We start from the raw sequence: 27,425 nt of genomic DNA, 5'->3' as shown, positions 1-27,425 counted from the left end.
ATCTTTTGTTCCCTTCTTGAATATCAAAATGACCACACCCTCTGCAAAATTCTCCCCTATTTCCCCACCCTCCATTATTTCCTGGTATAACTTTATTATATCTGTCCCCAGCCGTTGCCAACATTTTTCACAGCATTCCACTGGAAGTCTCTCCCTTCCCAGTGCTTCCCCTCTCTTGCAAGCTTTTAAGCAGTTCTCCACCTCTCTCATACTTCTCCAATTTTTGTTTCTTTCCATCTTCTTTTCCTATCTTTATCCCTTCAAGAACACCTTCATTTTTCTTTCATCCACTCCTCTTCTTTTGTACAACTCTTTATAAAACCCCACCGCCACTTTCAACACTTTCACGCTCTCTTCTATTCCAATTCATTTTTGGCTCTAACGGCTTTCAGATCCTTCCTTCTTTTCCTCAGTTTTGCCAAAAAAGGCTTACAACATCCTTTTCCTTTCCCCACCCAAGGTCCTCTAGTCAGAAGATTTTCGCTTCTGTTTTCCATTGCAACCATTTTTCAGTCTGTCATTTTATGCCATCCAGTTCTTTGGATCAGATATATTACATTTTGGGAAAGGCTTATGTAGGATCTATGGATTCTGAGGGTTTTGTTGTGGAGGGTGTGCTGCATGCAGTAACAGTGGAGATAAGGAAATAATTTAAGCCAGGGGTGGGTAAAATATGGTCTGCCAATTGACTGCATCTGACTGGTAGTTAACCCCACGGTGCTCAGCATGGAGCTGAGCCCCACCACGCTCCCACCTACAAACCAGCCCTGGCCCTGGCCCTGGCCCTGGCCCGCGAGCACAGCTTCTGGGCAGGGCTGATGCCACTGCTGCTGCAGCCACTCAGGTACTGCTCAGCTCCCCTGCCTCAGGTGGCTCCTCCTGCTGCTGCTGTGCCGCTCTAAGCAGCGGGTAGCACAGGGAAGTGGTGGTGGCCATGGAGGTGCATGCTGGGCACCACACATCCAGCCAGGTGGAGGAATGCAGCCGGCTGGCTCCTACACCAACATGCAGAGCTCCAACTTCAGCTGCCTTCCATTCACTTCATCCGCCCAGTATGATAAGCAGCCACCTGCGAGCTGCGGAGTGGGTGGAAGGCAGCCCCTGCCAAGAAGCTGTGCACGCTGGTCAGGGCCAAGATGGTGCCACTGGTGGGCATGGATGCAGGCAGAAGCATGGCATGGGCTGCCCTGGATGGCAGCTGGCAGAACTCAGCCCCATATAGAGTGCTGTGCAGGCAGCTGCAGGCTGAGGTGGGAAGGAGGAGGGAAGGGGGGGGGATTGGACCACACCTGCACCGCACAGGTGAACTCTGCTCCATATGTCCCTTGGTCCTCCCATGCTCAGCTGACTCCTGGAACCTAATGTGTGGTCAGCCCTTCCAACACATGTGCACAACCACCCCCCAACGCCCCCCCACATGCACCTATACTCCTCCACCTCCAATATATAAGACTTTATTATGAGCTATTATGCAATCACCTGTATATATACTACTCAAAAATATACATCAAGACAAATATTATTTTAATAAAATTTAAATGTTACAATAGATGTTTGATTTTTAGTATATGATGTGTTTTTTTTAGCTATAATTTGTTAAAATGATATCTTCTGAAAGATTTTGTGTGTGCAGACCTTGACAGCTCACCAAAACTCATTAAGAGGCCCATCTGGTGAAATAACTGCCCATTCCTGATTTAAGCATCTACTGTTAATGCAAGGCTGTTTCCCACTTGTCATCTATTGAGCAGTGGAATATTTGGTTCTGAGGAGCAGGGATCCTGGTTTTCTGTGTTTCAAAATCACAAATTCTCTGATTTAAAAACCCAAATCTGCATTTTTTTCCATGATTAAAATGAAATGCCATTATATGTATATATAGAAGCTCAGTGCTGCTGCCAGGCCCTGCACCACCATGGTGAGGCATCTCCTGCCCACCCAGCAGCAGTGGGGGTGGTGGGCTGGAGTTGTGCCTCCCACTGCCGCTGGGTGGGCAGGGGGCACCTCACCATGGCAGCACAGGGTTCCTGGTGGCAGCACTAAGCCTCCCCTCTCTGCTCTGCCACACTGGGTCCTGCCCGCTGGGTCATGGAGACTCCCAGGGGAAGGGCAGCAGGGTGGGAAGTCCTGAGCCTGCAGCAGGCAGCCCCGATCCATCCCTCACCAGAGGCTCTGCTCCAGCCATGCCACCTGTGGGGAAGGGGGAACTGGGCTCCACGCTCTGCTCCAGCTGCTGCAGTCATGTCTGATCAACCTGATTTCCTTCTATGGTCAGGTGACAGGCTCTGTGGATTGTGGGGGGCAGAGTAGGGTGCAGTAAATGTGATATACTGTGATTTTAGCAAGGCTTTTGACACCATCTACCACAGCACTGGTTAACTGTCATTAACATGTTAAGAAAATGCATACTAAATGAAAATATAATAAGGTGGGTACCTAACTGGCTGCTGGATCATTGCACTCAGCTAGCAGCCGTCAATGGCTGAATGTTTAGTTTTGAGGTAGTAACAAGTGAAGTTCCCTAGCAGTCTGTCCTAGGTCTGGTATTGTTCAACATCTTCATTAATGAATTGGAAGATGGGATTGAATGCATGCTTAGCAACTTTGTAGGTAACAAGAAGTTGAGTGGGGTTACAGCTGCTCTGGGCTAGGATCTATGTCCTGGGTGGATTGGAGAAGTGGTCCACAATCAACCAGATGGAATTCAACAAGGACACATGTGAAGTTCTGCACTTGGAACAAAATAATTGCAGGCACAAATACAGACTAGCGAATGACTGGCTAGGGTGTGGCATGAGTTGGAGGACCTTAGGGTTACAACAGACCAGAAACTGAACATGAGCTAATGGTAAACTCGTTGCAAAAAAAACAGCCACTCTATTCAGCACTAGTAAGGCCTTGTCTAGAGTACTGTGTCCAGTTTTGGGCTGCAAACTTTAAGAAAGATGTGGACAGATTGTCAAAAGCCCAACGTAAAGTGACAAGGATGATTAGGAGCATGGGAATCAAGACTTATGAGGAGAGGCTGGAAGAACTAAGATCATTTAGTCTGAAGCAGAGAAGACTGAGGAGGGATTTGATAAGTCTTCAAATACCCAAAGGGTGATTACAGAGAGAAGATTGGCTTTTCTCTGTGGCTATAAGAGACAGGACTAGGAGAAATGACCTCAAGCTAAGAATTCCAGTCATGCTAAGCTACGCTAAGCTACAATGCTGAAAAGCAGGATGGGAGAAAGGGGCCTCCTGACTGCTGGATGACCCAGTAAAATACTTAAAAAAATAAAAACACATTAATGAGCAGAAAGACATTAAAGAGCATATGAAAACAGCAGCTACAAAAGTACAAGTTGGAACTTGCTAATGAGAGAACAAGTGCGTGAACTTGTCAAACTAAACAAATAAAGATGAGCATCTCAACAGAGAGGGAGATAAGAGTGGGCACAAGACATAGGGGTATACAAGTATAAATACAGAAGCTGAGAGATGGCTTCATAGAAACCCAGAGGAGCGTGGATAAAGTATGGCATCTCTACCAGTCCAGAGCAAGCTTCAGTAAGTCGGACTGGTTGTTAATCAAATCAACTGGTAGGCTGTACAACAAAAATAAACCTTTCTGAGCTTTTGCCACCAAACATATATTCGAGTTGTATTTTCTCATTGCCTTCAGGACCTGGAAGACGGCTTGCTAGTGTTGGCTTTCCAGAACATACAGGCTTCAACAGCCGTATATCAAAAGTAACAGCTACCAGACACCACCGAGAAAACATTCTGCACACCTCAGAACAAGCTGCATCAGAGAAAATTTAGGTTGGATATTAGCATCAAGAGGATCTTTCTGACTACGGGGGCGATCGAGCATTGGAACAGGCTACCAGAGATCCTCTGAATCTCCATCCTTGGCAGTTTCCAAGAACAAATTGGACAGACACTTGGTTGGGGTGGTTTGGTCAGGAACAATCCTGCCTTGACCTAGATGACCTCATAAGGTCCCTTCCATCCCCGCTTTCCTATGATCCTACAATTCTTGAAATATGAGGCAATACCTCTATTTCCCTGACTGTCCTTCCCAAAACTTTGTACCTTCTTCTTCCTATACTCCAGGCCTGTGACTTGTCCCACCGAGTCTCTATGACACCACTTAAGACATAGCTTTGCTCTTCCCCTTTTCTTGTGAGAGGGAAGCAGCCTCTTTCCATCATTCCTTCTTCACTGAACATCATCCCCCAGTTAAGGGTGCCAATGCTTTTCTATCAGAGGGAGAGAAAGCTTGAAGCTATAACCCTCACCTCTACCTACTAGGATAGTTTATCTGTAATGTTCGGTGAGGTTAGGTATACTCACAAGATGTCCACTAGAGTTGGCCATGCCAGACAGAAAGAGTCACGCCCACTTTATGAATCCTGCTTAAGCTTAGCCATGAGATGCATGCAGAGCTGCTCAGCTCACAGTCAGAACACGGGTGCAAGACAGACATTTCGGAGTCGGCAGGGTTTGTCAGGGATTTTGAGGATCTAGATCTGGGATTTAGGTGCCTGAGCTCTCTTTGTTTATTTAACCCCAACTGGCAGAATTTAAGAACATTTTAGACACAACTGCTTGGCCTGGGAAAAGCATTTGAAAAATGAAGAATTCTCCCCACAACCCAGTTGCTCCCTGAGGATTCTAGTACTTCTAAGATCAATTCCTCAGCTCCCCCCTTCCTTTCTTTCTCTGCCTTCCTCACAGCTGGTCTCCCAACTCTGCCAGAGAAACTAAACTACATACCATGTTCTACGGTAAATGCTTTTGCTTGGGGGGGTGGGGGAGAAGGGTGCACAGAGGGCAGCAGCTGCAAAGAGGTGCAAGTTACATTCATTGCAAGCTCCAAAGGGTTTCCCAGTACTTCTGGTCCCAATTAAACAGGCAGGACCCTTCAAACTCCAGCAGAAAGAGCACTCAGAAATCCCAAAAGCCTTCAGTGATTGAAAAGGCATTTTCTTCTTTAAAAAAAAAAAAATGCTCCCCCCCACAATATAGGAGGAAACTCTTTTCAGTCCAAACCAACAAGCTAATTTCCACTCCCACCTCCTCATGTAGTTTTCACAACAGCCACCTCCCACTTTGTGTTTGGTTCCTCAGGGCAGCAATTATCATTCCACAGCTCTCGGCCACTTCCTTGGAAATCCAAAAGAGACAAAGTCGAACCTGCCAAGATCCAAATGTGGAACAGAATGTGCAACAAAGAGCCACATTGAGGGATACAGACCCCTTATTCATGCAGGAAATGAACTGCTGTGGGATTCCTTCCCAGAGTGCAAATAAGTCTAATTGCACCCTCATAAATTTAAATTCCGATGTGAATCGTTTTCAACAATAATGTGAGGGACATCTCTCTGCAGAGAAGAGAGTCAACTTTGATATCAAAAGGAATAACGTCCTTCTGTGGTATAAACTTAAATAATACATACAAACTAACCATTAAAGGCACAGCAGAAAAAAAATTAAAAAAAAAAATAAAAATCACCCTTTAGTCAGAAGCACCATGTCTGAAATCAGCAGAAAGCCTGGTGACAGCCCAGGATGGTGATGGTGCTAATGAAATGTGACTAACTGTTCAGCCTAGTCATACTAAGGAAGATGATGATCTTAAAGCGGTTCCTGACCCAAGATGTCATGCTGCACCGTATGGTTAAAGCAGTAAGTTGAAAGGGGTTGCTAAGCATACATCTTTTTTTGGGGGGGGGGGGGCTGACAGCTACACCAGAAACCATGGTGTATCCTAGACCTGTTATCAGGAATAGCTGGTAATTTGGGATTCTGACATGAACTCCCTAAGAGCCTAATGCTCAGAAAGTGTAGAGCACCAACTCTCCAAACTCCTGTTTTAAAACATATTATATGGAGACCCCAAATTAGGATTCAAAACCTATAGTTATACTACATAGGAAAATCCTGGCCAGAGCATATATGATAGAATACAAAAAATGTGCTAGCCACTGTCTGCCAATGTGAAGATTTTGCTTCTCTATTATGTTCAAGCAGCGTTTGGAACATCTATAAGTAAAAAGACTTGCTTCAAAAGTGCCCGTCCAACAAATACAGCCCAGGCTCTTTACCTCTTTCTCTGCTGCAGGCTTACACTGTCCCCCACAAACAGTAGAGGCAATATTATATTGTGACACACAACTCTGCTACCTCTCTCTCTTGCCACCTAATGCCCTGAGCCATATTTGTTTAATACCATTCTGCCAGAATAGCAATAGAAGTGTAGCTGATCTCATGAACATTTTGTTAATGCACAAGGTAGCACAGTATCTTTGGCACTCTCTCATCTGTGTAAAGCAAAGCTAGCACAAAAAGACATTATTGAAACTCAGCAGATAGCTTCACTAGTTCTGTTAATCTGAATGTGTAGGAGTTTGGTCTTTGCTTTTGCTACCATGGTACAATTTTCTTTACTGATAATTTGCTCATTAGCTACATAATTATAACTATTTAGCTCATCCATGGCCCTTTTCATCTGTTGATCCTGAATCAATTTACAAAGCACTATGCTTTCATCTTCAACTTCTTTTTCAGAGGTAGTTGGATCATAGTAGAAATAAGCACACAAAAGAAACCTTACATGAATGGATCCATCTCTGGATACATAAAAGGAACAGATCTATTAAGAGTGCCATTTTTACAACAATGTTTAGATCACAGCCAATAGATGATTCAAGCAGAACTATTTTTGCGCAGTAATAAAAACACACTAACACTTCAGAAATACCTATTTGAAAAACCTTAACAGATTTTGGGATATAGCACAGTAATCTTGCCACACAGCCAGGTATGCACAACAGAAATCAGGGTTGTTTAGCAATAAGTAAAGCTCTTAGTTCCATTGGCCTAAGCAAAACTTATATTTATACTGTGCTCATTTCAGCTCCTGACTGAAAAAAAATAAAAAATCAAAAATCAACCAACAGTTGGTTAATCCCAGTGTTTTGTGAGATGATAGATAGATGGCCATCAGGGGGTAGTTGACCAGTAAGTAGTAGTATCACATCCATAGCAGGCAAATACTTAAAAGCTAGCTATGCAAGAAGCAAAGATTTCTTAGGGTGATATTTTTTATTGGACCAACTATGTAGCTGGAATTAAATTAGACAAGCACTCAAATGCAAGCCATTCTTTGACAATCCAAGATCTTTCAGGACCGGGACTCCTGTTCAATACCATTTTCTGCAAAAAAGGACCATGGGATTACAGTGGACAAGAAGCTGAATATGAGCCAACAAGATGCTTTTATTGCAAAGAAGGCTAGTGGCATACCGGGCTACATTAATACTTAGCAGAAGCATTGCCAGCAGATTGAGGAAGTGATTCCTCCCCTCTATTTGGCACCTGTAAGACCACTTCTGGAGTACTGTGTTCAGTTTTGAGCCCCCAACTACAAAAGGGATGTGGACAAGTTGGAGAGAGTCCAGCAGAGGGTAACAAAAATGGTAAGGGGACTGGGGCACATGACTTATGAGGAGAGGCTGAGGAAACTGATCTTATTTAGTCTGGAAAAGAGAAAACAGAGGAGATTTAATAGCAGCCTTCAACTACCTGAAGTGTAGTTTCAAAGAGGATGGAGCTAGACTTATCAGTGGTGGCAGATGACAGAACAAGGAGCAACAGTTTCAAGTTGCAGCAAGGGAAGTTTAGGTTGGATACTAGGAAAATCTCTCACAAGAAAGGTAGTAAAGCATTGGAATAGGTTACTCAGAAGTGGTGGACTCTCCATCCTAACAAATGTTTACAACTCCAGTAAACAGAGCCTTGGCTGGGATGATCTAGTTGGGGAGGGTCCTGCTTTGGGCAGAGGGTTGGACTAGATAACCTCAAGGCCCCTTCCAACCCTCATTTTCTACTATTCTATCATTTCTGGACCTTTGTGGCTGCACCACTCTTAAAGTACACTAAAAGATATATAGGTATTTGAATGCTCATTGCTTACACTTACCATGTTGGCTGGGACTTCATAGATAGAAGGCACCAGAGGTTTTCTCTAGTTGCCTTTAAGCCAAGCTGGCATCAGGAGTTAGTAATGCCACTAGACTCTAGTAACTAGAGAAATCTCAGTAAAACTTTCCCGATTTTACTTTAAACCGGGTGTTGGAAGCCTACACAGCTCACAGAGCCTTTGGATCTGGCCCACGGACCCATGTTTTCAGTCACAGGGGTGTTCGTCCCATGCTACCCCACAGTCAGCCATCAGGGGCTCCAGCAGAGGGTAGCTCTACCTGTACTATGCTGCAGCTGGGGGCAGGGATTCACAGCATGAAGCAGCAGCGATACAGTTGGGTCTTGATGGACCCCTCCAGTTTCTCCTCTGCCTCACCAGAAAACCTTGCTGACCCCTGCTTTAGACAAAGAACAGGCAGTTAAACCAAGGCAACATACAGTGGTGTGTATGTTAAATGCCAACTGGCAGGGAACAAAAACAAACATGTTCTAACTTGTAAATATTTCCCAATTTTCAGCAGCAATCTTCTGAAGATAGCTAGTTTTGTAAACAATTAAAATTGACATAAGGAAGCTCAAGTGCTTAATGAAGTGAACTTCCCTGCAGAATCTGAACTTTGCATCTGTAGAAAGTTCGTACAACTTCTGCCCAGTGACATTTTAAACTGGTTCAAAGTCATTTTCTTCTATGACCAATTCTTAGTCCAATACTTCAACCTTGTTTCTTTTCTGATCCAGCATACTTCCTTAAACAAGGGAGTTGGCTATTAGGGGACGGCCTTCCAAGAAAAGCAAGATAATTAAAATTATAAAGTAGGTAGGTACTACTATGGTACTTTGCTTTGTATCTAGAAGCAACTAAAAAGGCCTGATGTACTACTAATGTACCACTAACCATGCTATTCAATCACAGCGGTATTAAAATAAGGGTAATACAGCCCATCTACAATTTTATGCCCTTTCATTTTTAAGGCACCCTTAGTCTTCTCCAAAAATATTTTAGAACTTCTCTTTTGCAGCATACCCAGGTTACCCCACTTTTAATATATTGGGCCAAGGAGGGAAGGAACTTTTAGAAACCTGCTGCCCTGAGAGAAAACACTCTAAAGCCACCCTACTTTGTTATGAGGAAGAGCTAAGCTCAGGCACCTGTTATGGGTGTAGTACAGCACAGAAAGAGACAATTTCAGGTGGGCCAGTCACATTATTTGGGATGTTTTAGGTCATGCTTAACACCTTCAACTCCACTCCAAGAACAGAGGCAGCTAATGCAGATCCCAATACACTGGCTGGTAGACTCTAACATAAAAATCAGAATTAAATCAACAAGTAAATCGAATCAGACACACCAGCACAAAAATGTAGTATTTATTTTTCAGACATTTTTCATAACACTAAACATATTGACATCTTCACATGAGATCTAACCATCAGGCTCAGCTAGTAAGTCTTGAACAGAAGTGGGATGAGACATTTTTATGATAATTATCAGGCTTGGAAATTAGAGGTTAATCATTGCATGACATTGGTCAACTAGATAGAAATAGCATTGATATTACTTCATAAAAGGCCAAGAAAGCAACAGCAGTCTGATGAATGTGTAGCATGTTCCCCTATAAATACCAGAACGTAATGAATTATGAAAATAAAGTTTATTGCATCCAAAAGATACCCAAACTTTAAGTTTATTATATTTTATTTGGTTTAGGGAATATTCCTCCATTACTCTAGCCTTTTCCAAAGCCATGAAGTTTTTATTTTAAAAGCTCATGCCAAAGTAGAGTTAAATATGTCCATGATGATATTCTTCTTTTTAATTGCAATTCCATCTTCCTGCCCCATCTCAACCTTTTTTTTCCTCTGAATGCTAGTTTCAGATGCATATACTTGATACAAGAAACAGCTAAGAACAGAAAAAGAATTTAGCTTTTGAACAGAATCCTGAACAGGAAAGGAAGATGAAAAAAATAGGCAAAACTTTACTAATAAGGCAACTCATCCTCAGTAGCATAACTATGGTGGGGCAACAGGGGCAGCAGCCCCAGATGGCAACTTGGGGGAGGGTACGCAGAACTATATTGGTGTTCCAGTAAGAATGCTTAATAATATTCAATGTTGTTAGCTGTTTAAAATCAATATGATTTCCAAACAAAACACAGTATTTTCTACTGTTATTTATAAATGTGGCCTATTTCTTTAGGGCCTTGAAAGCCAACAGTCAGAAATATGACCATCAAAATAACTCTCATTGAGCTTCCACATTTTTTTAAAATTATTGTGTGTCATTTGCAATAGGTCCATTCTCCCATTAACTTTGGATGCTCAAGTGAGAAATCAAGTGTTAAGAGAAAAAGAGGCAGGATTTTTTCTTCATTACAAGCTTAGTGGGAAAAGAAAGTAAGTTGTATTTCCTTATTAACCATCTACTGTTTCACAGAGACCACATGTAGGATTCCATGTTTCTTTTTATCTGACAATCACAATCTAAGTTCCCACACTCCTGCTATCTTGATCACTCATCAAGGCTGAACTATGGAATAAGAATTTTATTTTCAGGTCACCTAAATTTAAGGCCAACACCCCTAATAAATAGCAGAAGAAAATAAATCAGATACTACTAACACCACAGAAAGTAGAAGGTTGGAAAGTCTGCAAAATGATTTTTAATATTAAAAAACCTCAACAGTTTCTGTGAGTTAGCTAAAGACGTTAATGATCCATTTTCTTCTGAGTTTGACAGAGATGCTGAAACACTGATCCATCAGTACAAGTGTTCCAAAAAGGTTTTTAGAAAGGTTTTTTTTAAAACCAATGTTGAAACTAAGTAGTTAAGTTCACGTGCATCATAAACATCTTCAAATAGTATTAGTTACCATGGTATCAAAAAGGAGGAAATTAAAACAAGATCTATGCGATTCACTTGAAGCATAAAGATTACTGACCTCCATTTTACAAAGTTTACAATACTGTTTTTTTCAGTTAAATTTGACCTGGATTTTTACTTACTCGGTAAAGTATATTTATGATATTTCTCTAAACTGGAGAATTAGAATTGACTGCTACATTTTACACAGAGATGCGTAAGAATATGGCAAAATGAGCTCATTCCTGACTACTGTGATCTCAGGAATGCTTCACTGTTGGAAGAACACTAAGTATATGGAGAGGGAAATTAAAGCCTGAAGATAAGTGCAACAGAAAAGGATAGTCTGTTTATACAATAAATTTGGATCAGAATGACTGTCAGAATCTGGAAAGGGTACACAGTAAAAGAAGCCACCACAAAATCATATCTCCCATTTAAAATAACAAAGCAGACAAAGACAAACTCTTTTCAGACTTCTATGTATATGGAATCTTAACATATGAAATACAAGTTGGTTAAAATACCGCTAAGAATAGCACATACAGAAACAGTACTTCACTTATCACACAATACAAGTTTTTACAGAAAAAACTTGGTGAAACACCTAGAAGATTTTGCTGTATTCAAAGTATATATACATCTAACAGTCCAAAAGTTACTCATCTTGGACTCAGTGTAAGCACCTTCATTACACAGTGTCCGTTACTGCAAAACAGCCAAAAATACATTCAGAACCCCTAAAACTATTTTCATAATTAACATATTTTAAAGCATTTTATGGCAGATGGGTGCATCCAAAGTCATTTTTTCTTCTGAAGATATGTAATCTGCACTAAAGAGCTTTTTGCATTACGGTTCATATTCATGATATCAATTTCTTTTCTAGGTAATTTAATTAAATGCTGTTACAATTTTTAAAAAAATCCTAAAAAAAATGTGCACTTCAGTTTCTCATTCTCGAAACGTGCTACTTTAACATCCTCAGGAGCTAACTACGTTCAAGCTCACCCCTTCTTCCCCACTCCCACCCCCCACAAAGGAACTACTCAATTTTAGGGATTGTATCCCTATAAGCCCAAGGCCTGCATTTACATAATAATAATAATGTTGAATATTGTTACAGTGTCTCCTTCTGAGGATCTCAAAGCGCTTCACAAACTGTTGTTTAAGCCTCACAACACCCCTGTGAGGTAGGTTAAGGTATTACCCCCATTTTACAGAGCCAAGACTTTTGTGTGTGTGGCACAATCACACTTAAGTATTCACTAGTCTTCAAGGACAGCTTCCTAACCTGAAGCCTAGAACAAAATAACGTTAGTATGCCAGAAGCGTTTCGGTTCTGGTTCCTACAGTCCGTCCTGGTGAGTTTGAAGGGGTGATGGGGAAGGGCTAAAGCAAAGTGCTGGGTAGGTTGCTGCTCTGCCACCGCAGACATGTGGTTTTGGAATGTTTGTACAAGTGGCTGGACTGGCTAAACCGCTTGCCACATTTTAAACAGGCATAAGGCTTCTCCCCCGTGTGCACACGGATGTGCTTCTTGCAGTCTGTTAAGGTCAAGAAAGTCTTGCAGCAGATTTTACAGGCATATTTGCGAGCACCTTCCACAACCAAGACATTGTGCTCAGATAAGGCCTTCTTGCATTTTGAAAGAACATCAGCAGATGCCCGGGTCAACTGGGGTGGACCAGGCTGTGAAGGATGCCCATTTTCAAAAGAGGAAGTGGTCCCATTCATTATCAACTGGGAATTTGATGCACTATCTTGCATCTGGGAACTCCTGACAGAAGTCACAATAGGCATTTTGGGGGCTATGCGACGATACCCAGGAAAACTACTAGCTCCACCTCTGGCAGAGCCTATCACTGCCCTTGATAAAGAGTGTAGCCCCAAACCAGACCTTGGGAAATCCATCCCAAACTGTTCAGCAGCTCGGTAACCGGAAGTCTGTACACATGGAAGACCCATTACATCTTGCATAGGCCTAACAAAATGGGAATCTGCAGGTTCACTGAATGGATTCTCTATATGAGAGACAGTAGCAGAGGAATGACTGTTACTGGGCCCAGACTCTGGGCTCATTAAATAAGAGGCATCTCCCTCCATTCTGCAGTCACTAGTGGTATTTGGAATGTTATCATCATTGTTCTGATTAGCAACAAAATTGCCCCCTCTGCTCTTATTCAGAAAATTTGAGATGCTGAAAGTGGACTTGTGTTCTAGATTATTTGACACCTCCATAATATGGATGTCTCCCACCCTATCAGTACTAGACTGTGGATCAGAAAAGCTACGGTCACTACTTTCAGGACTCAATTCTATCTTTTCTGCAGTCACCACTCCTCCTTCCACTTCAACAGACTCGCTGCCTTCTGCTTGAGAAGTGACATCACTCACTTCATCTTGAGGCTCTGGAGAACTCAAGGGCTCAGATTTCACTACTACCCTCATGTGTTCTTTCTCATTTAGACTAACATCTGGATTTTCACACTGAAAACTATTTTTCTCAGAAGTAGCCTCTTGGTCATAGCTGGTTTCTACTTGTGTTGCCTGAGACGCCATGGATGTTTGTGAAATGTTCCCTCCACTGTTGTCAGATTGACTGGGCACTTGAGCATCTTCTTGGGCACTGAAAGACTGATCAAATATGATTGCATTATCTTCTTGGTTATCAGTAACAGCATCAGCTTTAGAATTGTCCACAATCTTTAGTGAATCTGGTGAAAAGAATTCTTCTCGTGAATGAACTACTGACTGCCCACTCTCTGGAGTTACATCTGAAATGGATTCATCTAAGGTAGGCCTGATTCGTTGTCTGGCTCGGTCTTCAGAAGACTGTTTCCGCTTGTGGAGACGCCGCATCGGAAAAGTAGTGCGCTGCTCTATGTTACTTCTGATTGATGAGCTCATAGTATTTTGCTGTTCTTCTGTGTTCTGAGTAGAATTCAATGCAGAGCTCACTATACTCAGCCCAAGTTGTTGGAGCATAAAGGATCGTTGCATGCGAGCATTCTGCTCTTGAACTCTCTCACTAGGCGGAGACATTGGTAGTGTCCTTGTAGTAAGATAGTGTTTACAGGCTTTCACAACAGAGTTCAAATGCAAGTGGGAGGCTGCTAGCAAGACATCCATAACATTGCTCTCCCCAAGCATGAGTGTGGAAGTATACATCATGTCAATCAGAGCAGCAAAAGCTTCTGCTGTCACCACCTCGCTGTCCAGCTGGATCATGTTCATGGTCTGATCTCCTTCTGCTACAGTAAAGAGAGCTCGGAAATGAGTGCTGCATGCTGCCAAAACTGAGCGATGGGCTTTGAAATGCCTGTTCCCCACCACAATCACACAGTCACAAAGTTGGCCATGAAGACGCTGGTAGTTTAACTGCTGAAAGATCTGTTCAAAGTGTCCTGGGAAATCCATGATTCTACAAAACAGAAAAAAAGACAAAAAGTTGAAGATGTATTGAGATTGTAGTGAGTCACTGGTTAATATCTGAAGGAAGGTGGCTCAAAGATAAACTAATAACAGCAACTGATTTAATTAATCAGTACTACGCTGATATCACACCTCTGCCAGTATAATGCAGAAAACTTGACTTGGCTGGATTGATTTTATTTGCCACAGGATCTAAAAGTTCCCAGCCCAGAATTAAATATGTTATAGACTAATTTGGTAGAGATGCTCATCATTAAGGTTGCCTGCCAATTATGAAAATAAACTTTGACAAACTAACTGTTCATTTTGATTGAGAATGGTTATCCCTAAAACTTCTCCCCCTATAGTCAACTAATCCTAGGGCTAAGCAAGAAAAAAGGCAATCTCTCTCATCTGTTTTCAAAGGCCCTTTGCCCCGCAGTAAGGAAGTATGAAGGAAGAGGTAAGCTACAATAATGAGGAGAGGGGACTGCAAAAAGCAAGGAGGTGGAAGAAGAGGGAAAGGTAAGCATGTAGGGGAGACAGGAACAGAGGTGGATACTAGCCACAGGAAGGACTAACTAGTAATATTTCCATACAAAACCTGGGATTGAAACCAATATGCAGTTATCCCTTTCAGCAGGGATAACTGCATACTAGTGTTTCCAGTTTCTCCATAGCTCAAGGAGTCAAGGACTGTACTGTGAATCTGGATGTCCAAAACCTACTACTGGTAATAACTCTGTGTGATGTAAATTGGGGGTGAGGGAGGAGAATAATTTTGAAAGATAGGAAATTACTTATTGCCAAAGTAATGAACATAAAGACGGAAAAAAGTCAAGAATGCAGAAGTTTAGGAAATGCCAGAAGGTAGGCTGCCTATAACTTAATTCTGCCTCCTTGTGCGTTGTATAGTTTTGTACAGTTTTCAATTAAAATGGGCATATAATATCTTTTAATCAGAGGACCACCAGCTCTTTCAGTGTGCAGAATGAACAGTGCTCTGAGAGTAAAGAGCTGTGTAGTAAACAAGGCTACTTTCTTCAAGAGCACTACTTCACACTGCAAAACTACAAACGCAAACTACAGGAAGAGAAACAATTATCTTAGGGTTCAGGATGTGAAATGCCACCCCGAATTCTACCCGTCTCTGCCACAGAATTCCTTTGTGATGCTAGATATTTTGCGTAAATCCAGATGTTCACAACACAATCACTGATTGTATGCTCCTCATTTTATGAGGGCCCAATCTAAGATTCCTGTGGTCAGATTTGAAAAAAATGCTGTGCATTCACAACTACAGCTTAAGTAAATGGGAATTGTGCTTTGAACCTAGACTGCTGTACAAATACAAATATCTTTGAAAAAGTTAGGATCACAAGTCAGCCATTCAGAACTAATGGACACTTGATAATATTGGTCCTTAGTTCACTAGAGGTGTTGTGGAGAGAACTGTGTTAACAACAAGATACTGTCATACTACAGCGGACATTGAAATGAGCATCAGGAAGACAGTAATTTTGCATTAAGTACAGAATTTGTTAAATCAACGTGTGGGCTTTTCAGGACAATAAAAGCTACCTTCTTAGGCATCTGTACAGACCTTACAACATAGATGTAGCAGCAGCAACACACCAATGAAAGTCCCCTGAGCACAGGGAATCATATGACTGTGATCACCCATAAGCCTGCAACTTCCCATTGCTATGTGTCAGCAGGTAATCAATTTGACAGTGGCAGATCAACTGCTTGGGATGACTATTAGAGAGGTGCACGCAGCTGTGGAAAAGATGTTAAAGGCACACTTCATAAGGCTTTGCAATACACAGAAGGTTAATCGTGGTTCTGCAACTCAGACTTCACAAACTGGAGGAACCATCAATAGTAGCCTTTGCTTTCCACACAAAGCTTCAGGGAAAAAGTGTTGCCATTCGTTTCCTGTGGCACCTCCAGGCACCGCAGATCACCGTTAATGCATGGGGAGTGTGGAAAGGTCCATGGTACTGTGATCTTTAGAAACTCTTTACCTTTTCTTTACTGAAAAAAGGAACTTTGGCTCTCAGGATGATCACGGAGAATAGTAGCCTGAAAGCTGTCCTGTCATTCTGGGAGACTCAAAATATGCTCTGCATCCTTGGCTTCTAAAGCCTTTTACAGAACACATAGATAGGATAAAGGACTTGCTCAGTTATGCCCTAAGTAACTACTCAGTAACAATAAAGAATGTTCTTGGAAGACAAAGCAAGAGTACAGACATCTATTAATAAGGGCAGAAGCTACTGAACAAGCAATACATGTCTCTATAACTGTTCTCTGTAGTTTACACAGGGTGCAACAGAAAAAGAGACTCTCAGAGAAGAGACAAAGGTGCAGTTTCAGGACACAAAACATTGAGAGGTTTTTTCCAAACCAATAATTATAATGGCAATGGGAACCAAGATACCTTGTAGCAATTGGCTGGTAATACTGTAATGATATTTTATTATGTTTTCTGGCAGGGTCTCATTAATTTGTGCATCCACTTGTAGACAATTTGGAAACACTTTGTCAAAGATTTCTTAGAAAAGGCTTTGTTGTTTGTTTATAGAAAAGTGCATTTTTATAAAGCTTTCCACAAAATTTACTAGCTGAAGTACCCTCCCAAAAACCATACCTCTTTGTTTCCGTTAGTTCCTATTTCTGGTCTTGCACAGACTAATTCTCTGGTCTAACAAAAGATCTCCCTCTGGCTCTAGTTTAAGGGTCAGGTTCTGGGCCAGTGCTCTGGGTGGGAGCTTCCACTGAGCCAGGAGGGCAACAGGTTCTGCATCCAGGCTCCTAAACCCATGTGTGGTGTCCAGAGCTGATGCCACCACCCGCACCTGCAATTGATGCCTGGTGCTGCTGGGCAGAAGCAGTCCCACCTGCTTGCCTGAAACCATGTAGCAGCCAGAGCTGCCAACCACCTGAAGCTATCAACCAGATCCAATGACTTTGTGGCATTCCACCCATAGGGCAGGCAGGCTAAATCTGCTAGTAAGCCAGATCCGGCCCGTAAATTGTATTTCACCCACCCCCTGCCCTAGTTGGTGGCCTCATCAGCACCTTCACTGTTGTGTGCCACAAACTGAGGTTTGGTATTACTTCCCAGAAAAAGTACTGGCTCCTTATTGTAAGATCAGGTAGCTAGAACACAAGAAATCTCTTTTTTGTTCTTTGCTTTCTTATATGCCTGTCTGAACTGCTTGTCCTTACTGCAGCATCCTAGGAACAATCCCTCTTGGCCGATGTGCCCAACCAGTCAGACCCATGGGTCTGATCTGGCACACTAGGCTGGCCCCAGTCCATGAGCCCAGCTCCAGCCCCACACCAAATCATACCCACAGTCCCGCCCCATGCATGGGACCATGTCATTTAGTACACAGGGCTTGGAAATCCAGTGGGTGGGTGGGAAGGAACTGTTTGCACTGTTACTTGCCACTGCTGCCCTGACACCAAATTTCTGAATCAGCGGGCAGCCTCACAGGCCAGATCTGGCCCACGGGCTGAAGGTTGATCACCACTGCTCTTGGCCATTTACTAGGGTAGGTGATCATTTATCTGCTTCTTGTAGTGGCTCTTGAAGCAGGCCCACACCATCACCTCTTTCCAAATGGAAAGGCAATCCAGAACCTCTATATTGCTGCAGACAATTGCAAAAGGTAGGGCTGATGTAACAACATATGCTGAGGTGAAACCTGCTCATGGACATAATGCTGAGGTATCTGAATCCAGGATCATGCAGCTTCAAATGAACCAATCCTAGATGCATGTCAGCAGTAACAAGATGGTGATGCCACTTCAACATGATCCCTGAACAGCAAGGGGTGCTCAGCAAAACAGGCAAGTGAGTCCTCATATGATGCAAAGCTATCTTAGATAAGTTTGAAATCTCAACACATGAAATGATTAGAAATTCACCAGGTTTGTTCGGGACACCCACATACCACCTCCATCCCTCCCCTACATATTGTATCCAATATATTACTCCACATTTAACTACTTTATATCTCCAAGGTGGCCAAGTCAATGCTGGTATACAAATGCTCAATTTAGCATCATCTAATTTTTGTGCATTCACTTTCTCAATGATTTCACCTTTTTGGGCGCTGTTCAGCAAACTGATCATAATACAAACATAGTTCAATGGTTTGTTGACAAGCATAAGAAATGGGAATGATTTAATGTAGCAATCTGTGCAATTATACAGTGAAATTATGTCAGCCAAATAATTTGCATTTTTTTGTGCATGTCACTTATCCCTTAGTGCAGTTCTTTTAGTCATAGATATATTAATTCTAACACTCACTTTTACAGTCAGTTATAATCTTCAAAGGATACTCATTATAAACCCAGTTCTTTCCTAAAGAAAATTATCCAGTTAATTTGCTCTTGAAACTCTCAAGCCATCTAGTAAGTTGATCAAAATTTCCCTTTCCACTTATTTTGATTATAATATTCACAATATTAAATCAGAACTTTTCTATAGGATATGTTTAGCAAGGGTTTGAAAGATTAATATGCCTACCCACCAGAGGCAAGTGGTAAGATTTTTTATCCAGTTAAAAAATTTTTTTTTCAAAAAAAAAATCAATCAAGATAAGCTATCAGTTTCAGAGATGTTAAGCTTTCAATATAAAAATCCATTCTTTGCAACCATAACAACTACAAGTGGCAGGGCTTGGGGTTTTTGGGGCGGGGTGGTGGGGGGAAGGGGAAGAGGATTTTGTAGTGAGGAGGCCAAAGAGAGAGAAAATACTTTATCGTTGTTTCTTGTAAAATTCAAAATAACATACTCTAATTCAAGTTACTTATATGCTTTGAGTCATAATAAAAGTTTTAAAAACTTCTTGAAACTACTATACTAGAATGTTAATATTTACACTTTTCTAAAGCATGATTTATATATTCACTAAACAATGTATATCAATAACACCAGGGAAATGTATATTTCAGTCATAACAGCCCCAAGTTATGCAGGAGCAGAAACTAAATTCATATGTAATGGTATGCCCACACTAGTAAGTCACTGCAGGATCAGTGTCTAAGATCACACTTTTAACAGCAGATAAAAGTAATTTTGGATTAGGTCTTGACAGCATAAAAACTCCTATTAGGACCAAATTGTGGGGCAAAAAGAACAAACTACAATTACAAACTGTATGAAGCCAGTGCAAAAATTAAGACACTCCAAGCTCCTATAAATCAGCTATCTGATCAAACTGTAGGGATCACAATGCCTTATTCCAAAACAAGTTACATAGAGAACCTAGAATCCCCCGAAAATAAACACCACCAACAAAAAAAAACAAACACATTTTCACTTAGGTTACTGACATGTACAGTACAATGTGTCTGCATGAAAGGGGATGGGGGAAATAGTCTCAACTATCTCAAATATGCCACTGTTAAGCGGAAAGCTATAAAACGGAACTAAGCATACAGTTAAACTTAACCCATAAGTCGGAACCAGTATTACTATTTGTTCACCTCTAGCTTCCCAGTAAGCTGGTGGTGGAGTTTACTGCTTGGATTTCTGCCTCCACATCCACCCGCTTTTAAAACATACTTGATGTTCTGGATGCCAAGTCTGTAGGAATCTTTAGCAGATTAACTACTACCTGAAAAAGTGCCAAAATGACATTAAAGAACTTAAGCTAATAAAGTTACATTTTACAAAATATATCAGAATGCACTCTTACTGAGCTTACTTTTAGCACAGCAGTTACTAAAAAACCCCATAACCCATGCCCAAACCTTAAAAACATGGGAAGTCTTTGTGTTTTTTGACACTGCCATATTGCCTATAATATGACTATACACTCCATGAAGGCATGCATTTTACCCATCTCTCTCTCTTGCCTCCCCCCCACCAGCAGCCTCCTGCACCGTTCCTGTGCTTCAAAGTGGCAGTGGGGGTGCTCAAACTAAAGCCTGCTCAAACGTGGGAGGCTGATACAGGATATGTGGTGGTGTTTTAAATTACAGTGGCTCCCCCTACCCCGGAGCAAGTGTAAAAGTGCCCAATAACTCCTTGCTTTCCTGTTCTTACCAAAGATCATGTCCTCAAAGGTTTACTCTGAGGTCACTCAGAAACAGGCTTTTGGGGCTTTCTGCTTCAACCACACTTTTAACACAGTCTCCTCAAAATGGCCAAGGCTGGCATAAAAGTGATTAGAAGGCAGGGTAGATTTGGACATTATAGACCAACTAAATTAGAGATTTATAGCATTAGCTTTTGTGAGCCTGAGCTCGTGTCATTAGATGCAAAAAGCGATTATATATTGCTGCCATTCTATATTCAGTTAACAAGAACACATTCTCATTTTAATAGGATTCTAACTAGCTACACATTTCAATTCTTCTCATCAGAAGATAAAAGCATTAAGTTACTGCAACTTTTACCTTTAATTACTATCAGTACTTTTGAAAAAGAAAACTACCTATATCTGGTCTAGCCCAATACTGGTGGCCTTGACTTTCTCATGTTACTGCTTATTGATAATATATCAAATCCTATTGTGATGCTCTAGCTACTGACCATGTCTCCAGCATAAAACTAAAATGTAAAATACCCATATTTTAGTGCATCATGGCAAAGTATATAATCTGCTAAAACTGTTATTTTTTGCTAAGAAAGTGCCAGTTTCTATCAGTTTACTGAATTCTGAATCCAAAAATGAGGCAGTTACACATTTGTTAGAGAGAAAATAAACAACCCCCACATGAAGAACAGTCAAATCTGGAAGAAAGCATAGTCCAGAGCAAGGGTTCTCAACCTTTTTCTTCCTGAGGACTGGCCTAGATCCCCAGCCTCCCCCAATGGCCCCAGGTACAGTAGGTGAAACTCAGCAATGAGGAGGCTCAGACCTCCACTCACATGGGCAGCAGCAGCAGCACCACAGAGCTTCACTCACCCCCACCTGCAAAATGGAAGCTGTGCCCCCACCCCATCCTCAGGACTCACCCCAGCCCCGGGGGGAGCCAAGGTGGCTTCTCCCCCACCAGGCTGGGCCAGGCAGATCCCCTGAAACCTGCTCATGGAGGCCCCAGTTGAGAACCAATGGTCCAGAAGACATGATTTGGGCTATGGCATGAGGGGGACCTGGGTCTCCAGTAATATGGCCGACATGACCTTGTTTAATTACTTTTATTTATAATGGGAGCAGTCAGGGTGGTAGTTCATGATGGATTAATCCTGCTCTTCACTAGTAACAAGCATGGTAGTTGTTTCTAGCCAGGTAGAATGCAGGGTAGTCTACAAGGTGTAATTTACCCTACCTTCTGAAGTCTAAAAGAACCAGTATACAATTATATCGGCATAAAGAAAGGAGGTTGAAAAGAAATACCTACTGCTAACTGGTATTGCCCTAATGAAGCGAGCTGATGCTTACAACAAAAGCTTTTACTTCAAAGAAAGAAAGAAAGCTTTTACTTACTAAGGGTGCAGGAAGGCTAGCAAGTACAGCAGAAGACCAGCTTAACTTAGCAGGGAACTCTTCAATGACCTAAAGCACAAAAAGGAAGCTTACAAGTGGAAACTTGGGACAAACGACTGGGGAGCAGTACAAGTATGGTGACCATATACTCAATCTTGGCTGGGACACTCCCAAATTCCATAAGCCAGTCCTGGCTGGTTGTTCAAAAGTTGTACCAAGGTCTGGCAGGAAGGTAAGAGTGGCATGGTGCGCCAGGCAGGCACTGCTCTTACTGTGTGGGAGCAAGGCAGGCTGACTGGAATAGGCACCACCCCACCTGCATGTGGCATATCCTTGCTCCTGCACAGCAGCAGAGGCGTCTGCCCAGCTGACTGCCTGGTGCACCATGCCATTCTGCATCCCCACCGGACTAGAGCCTGCGTCTTTTGACCAACTGGCTGGGACAAGCCTACAGAACGAGGGAGCATCCCAGCTAAACCAGGACATATGATTACCTTAAGAGTATTGTTCAGGGATGCAAGTATGAAACCAGGAAGGCCAAAGTACTATTGAAGTTGCACCTGGCAAGGGACATGAAGGGTAACACGAAGGGTTTCTAGAAGTATGTCAGCAACAAGAGGAAGGTCAGGAAAGTGTGGGTCCCTTACTGAATGGGGGAGGCAACCTAGTATCAGAGGACACAGAAACGGCTGAAGTACTCAATGCCTTTTTTTACCTCAGTCTTCACAGGCAAGGTCACCTTCCAGACTACTGCACCTGAGTGCACAGTTTGGGGAGGAGGCGAGCAGCAGACAGTGGTGAAAGAACAGGTCAGGGACTATTTAGAAAAGCTGGACATATAAAAGGCCATGGGGCTTGACCTGATTCACCCTACGGTGCCTGAGGGAATTGGCTGACATGACTGCAGAACCACCTGCCATTATCCTTGAAAATCGGGAGAAGTCTTGGATGATTGGAAAAATTAAAATATAGTGCCCATCTTTAAAAAAGGGAAGGAGGATCCAGAGAACTACAGGCTAGTCAGCCTCATCTCAGTTATAAACCATGGAGCAGGTCCTCTATGAATCCATTTTTAAGCATTGAAGAAGCAGGTGATTAGGAACAGTCAGCATGGATTCACCAAGGGCAAGTCATGCCTGACTTACTCTGTTTGCCTTCTATGATGAGTTAACTGGCTCTGTGGATGTGGGGAGAGCAGTGGACACAATATACTGTGAATTCAGCAAGATTTTTAATATGGTCTCCCACAACATGCTCACAATCAAGCTATGGAAATACAAGTTGGATAAATGGACTGTAAGGTGGATAGGGAGAAAATTGGCTGGATCTTCAGCTTCAAAGGGTAGTAATCAATGACTCTACGTCTAGCTGGCAGCCAGTATCAAGTGGAGTGACCTAGGGGTCAGGTTTTGTTCAATATCTTCATCAATGATCTAGAAGATGGGATGGAGTGCACCATCAGCAAGTCTGCAGATGACACCAAGCTGGGTGGAGTAGTAGATATGCTGGAGAGTAGGTGTAGGATTCACAGAGACCTTGACAAATTGGAGGTTTGGGCCAAATGGAATCTTATGAAGTTCAATAAGGACAAGTGCAAAGCCCTACACTTAGAATGGAACAATCCTGCACACAAACTGGGGACTGACTGGCTAAGCAGCAGCTTTGAAGAAACGGACCTGGGTGTTATAGTGAGTAATAAGCTGGACATGAGTGAACAGCATGCCTTTGTTGCAAAGAAGGCTAACAGCATACTGGGCTGCATTAGTAAGAGTGTTGCCAGCAGACTGAGAGAAGTGATTCTTCCCCTCTATTCGGCACTGGTGAGGTCACATCTGAAGTATTGTGTCCAGTTCTGTAGTGGGAGGTCCAGAAAAGATGTGGACAAATTGGAGAGAGTCCAGCAGAGGGCAACAAAAATGGTTAGAAAGCTGGAGAACATGACTTATGAGGAGAGGCTGAGGGAACTGGGCTTACTTAGTCCGGAGAAGGGGAAGGGAAGGCTGAGGGGGATTTAAACCACAGCCTACAACCACATGAAAGGCAGTTAACAAGAAAACAGAGCTAAACTGTTCCCAATGGTAGCAAATAACAGAACAAGTGGAAATGGTCTCAAGTTGCAGCAAGGGAAGTTTAGATTAGATATTAGGAAAAACTCTCTCACTAGGAGGGTAGTAAAGCACTTGAACAGGCTACCGAGAGAGGTTGAGGAATCTCCACCCTCAGAGGGTTTTTTTAAGACCTGGGTAGACAAAGTCTTGGCTCGGATGATCTATTTGGGAACGGTTCTCTTTGGTCAGACTTGATAACCTCCTGAGGTCCTTTCCAACCCTAATTTTCTATGATTCTACAATTATGCATCTCTGATTTAGTTATTCTACAAGGTGCAAATCTATCCTGCTTTCTGCAGTACATAAGAACCAGTAAGCAATCAAATTGGCATAAAAAAGGAAACTAAAAAGAAATACCTACTGCTGAGTGGTACTGTCCTATTTAGCAGATGTAAGGTAATGTTATGTAAAAATATTGTCCAAGGAACATCTACTTTAACAAAAAGGGATAAATGGTAGGATACCTTATTCACAAATATTAAATGCTCATTATTGTCTTCTCATTCCAAGATATTATGTCAAGTGTATCAGTTTGATCTACACCAAACAAGGAAACTTCCAATGATTTATCAGTTTTTAACTCTTACGTTTTGTCACTTTCACATCCCTTTTGTTAAATTAAAACCTAATAACAAGCCCATCGAAACTTTCTTTTAACTATAATATCAGTACTGCTACACTTTAATATAAACATATGTTCAGTTTTCATATCGATCTGAAAAGCAAACAGATTTACAAGGAGAGTTGCTCCTAGTTGTTACGTTTCTATCAGGAGAGTTGCTCCTAATTTCTACTAGGAGAGTAGCATACCAGCATTCATTCAGTTTTTCCTGGGGGAAAATGCACCCAGAAGGAGAAAGATCTTTTGGGTAAGTTCTCCCTTGCAAGAGAATCTCTGGCAAGAAAGAACATGTATACGTTCCTCTTCTTGTCTGGTACAAGACGAGGGTGAAGGAGCAGGGCTTCTGACTCATCTGGGATGGGAGTAAAGTGTAGGAGATGAGTAGCCACTACTCCCCATGCCTTCCCTACACCAGGATCACCCCAGTTTGGTGAAAGCACAGGAGAAGGGGCAACTGTAGAATGAATGCCTGTATGCTCCCTCTCCCAGAAAGATTTCTATCGTGAAAATTTCTAAGAAACTGCCACTGCTAGAAATGAACACCTGTTCATGGCCTAGGATGGCATCTCTGCCACTGACCATCTGCCCAGAGGAGAAAGGAACCCAACGCAAAAAACTCCCTATGCATGAATCCAGTCATACATACCATGGGGAGCCAAAGAGCTGCAATTCAGCATCCAAGGAAAAAGACCAGCCACAGATACCTCTCAGCACAATACCTTCAACCTCTATATTTCCTACTTAATGGAAGTTCAACAACTCTAGTGACTCTTCTCTCATCCCTTGCTGATTTTGAAGCAGCCTTTGCCTGCAGTTTCTTAATCCTAGTCTTATCCAACCAGTGATTATTTAGTTTAACTCTGTATGAAGTACACTTGTAATTCAAAAGAAAGCCCATATCAAAGCATCAGATAACAATTATGCCACCTTCACTATACATGATACAGCCTTTTTACATTATTTTAACTTCCAAAGCACATCATTTTACCCACAAATTGATCCAGTGGATCAATGCTGAACTTTAAGTGAGATTTGTCATGTGTCTGCTTCTGTTCACCCCAAAACCATTTGTATTAAAAAATATTTCAAGAACATCTCTGCTGATGGGAGTGTCATTTGAACCACCACTAGTAGCGAAGTGTGTACATTATAAAAGTTTATATAAATCTACAGCACATTTAGATTGAATGACATTTTTGTTGAACTACGCTAACACTGCATTTCTTGACTCTTGGAAGATCTCATGCATCAGTTTTAGGGGAAAAAAGTTCAAAACATCAAAAGTACAAGCAATCAACTTTTGTCTAAATTATTTTTATTTATAGGAAAAAGTTAGAAACAAACTCTGTTATAATCTTTGAAAAAGGGACTTAACTGATATATTAAAACTACCAGTGGAGGAAAAAAGTGGCCACTAATAGATAATCCGACTTGGAAAAAAAAAAAAAAATCAGAAAACCAGCAATATATACTTAAGTCCTTTGCTTTGTTCTATATTAGTTTTATGACAAATGGAATAGGGCAGCTTACATGGGTAATGATCTGACCTTTGCAGAGCTTGTCCTTGTTAATACAAATGTATAAGAAAAGCTAAGTCTAATTATGTCAGTGAGATAAATGCCACATGCAGTTAACAAACCAACTTTATACAATTAGCAGACTGCCTACAGAACGTTTGTGCAATGACAGCTTGTTCTGTAATGTACTGCACGGCATTTGTGAAGTATTATCTTCTATCACATTATGAACAATTCAATATACATCATAAATACTAGCTAGTAACCTTTCTAGAAAAGTCACCCAACTTTATTTTTATGCTTACTGAAATCCCAAATAATCAAAAGCAGAATTCGAGGGGAGAGAGGAAAACAGTTGTTTTCTACTGTACTCAGAGTCACACAGAGACAGGCTAGCTAGTATCAGGCAGAATACAAGATTTGCTTTGCACTGGCTCAAACAGTTCATTACTAAGGTAAAGACTATACCGACTCCATAAAATTTTAAGTAGTACCTGAAACTCTCTCTCAATATTCAGCATTACATTTTACTAATCCTATTTGACAGCTTCCCAAAGAGAAGTAACAATCCTGCAGTAGATTGTTTTGAATGCAATGTCTCACATTATTTTGCTACATGCTTTTAACGCTTGACTTGCTTAGCATCACATATTTTTTTAAAAAGTGTCTTGGAGTCCTACAGCAGAGACGGAACTCCACCTTCAATTTCAGCAGTCTGCAACATGTCAAATATTGTCTTGAGATATTTCATTATGAACTAGCTATGACATGACTGATGCTTTGAAAGTGACAGATTTGTCTGAGCTGACAAAAACTTCAATCTGGCAAGACAGAAATCTTTGAAATGTGAGCGCAAAGGCTCAGATGAGTATAATAAAACTCTTCCTGCTTGGGTGGGAATGACACTATTATTTAGCAATGGTTTTAAATATGAGCACACTACAGTTTTATATTCTTGACAACAGCCACTACATGTGACCACCGCTGGCCCAGCAGCATTCAAAGACTAGACCCTGAGTGCCCCTTCCTCACAAGCAACCAACCAACCTGAAGTTACCAGGACCTTTCACCTTAGTGCCACAAGATCTACCCTGTTAACTATTTTTTGATGTCACTTCCAGACACACCACTTGAGAAGCCAAATAGAAACCTGGAAAAGTTTTTTCCCAGGGATGGTTCCCGATAACAAATGCATTTGCACACACCCCGCTCCCCAGATAGGGACCCCACCTGCTTGCAGCAGCTCCAGCCCAGGTGACTCCACTGCACAGCCTTCTTCCAAAGCAGCACCCAAGGGATCCTCTCACCAAGCCCCCCCCACCTCAGCCCTACTCAGCTACTAGGTAGTGGGGACGCAGCCAGAGCTATCTGACGCACGGGGCTCTGGCCGTTAGCCCAGTGAGGACACACCAGCCTCCACATTATGTGTGTTGGAGGGGGGGCAGTCAGGAACTGGGCATCAACCGATTG

The 27,425-nt window shown here is 42.0% G+C and overlaps 1 protein-coding gene across 1 annotated transcript in view; it reads right to left on the bottom strand.

Annotated features, from left to right (window-relative positions):
* Nucleotides 1-9,326: 9,326 nt before the first annotated feature.
* The window catches only part of ZBTB5 (zinc finger and BTB domain containing 5), an 18,522-nt gene continuing 423 nt past the window's right edge, over nucleotides 9,327-27,425 (bottom strand). Inside the window, exon 2 of the mRNA XM_019554914.1 lies at nucleotides 9,327-14,261. Within this exon, the coding sequence (XP_019410459.1) occupies nucleotides 12,230-14,257 (2,028 nt within the window). The 5' untranslated portion in view covers nucleotides 14,258-14,261 and the 3' untranslated portion in view covers nucleotides 9,327-12,229. The remainder of the gene's footprint in view (nucleotides 14,262-27,425) is intronic.

Source organism: Crocodylus porosus, unplaced genomic scaffold (genome assembly GCF_001723895.1).
Source record: "Crocodylus porosus isolate Cpor-Errol unplaced genomic scaffold, CroPor_comp1, whole genome shotgun sequence".
NCBI classification, from domain to species: domain Eukaryota; kingdom Metazoa; phylum Chordata; order Crocodylia; family Crocodylidae; genus Crocodylus; species Crocodylus porosus.
This window is presented reverse-complemented; position numbering and strand designations above follow the sequence as displayed.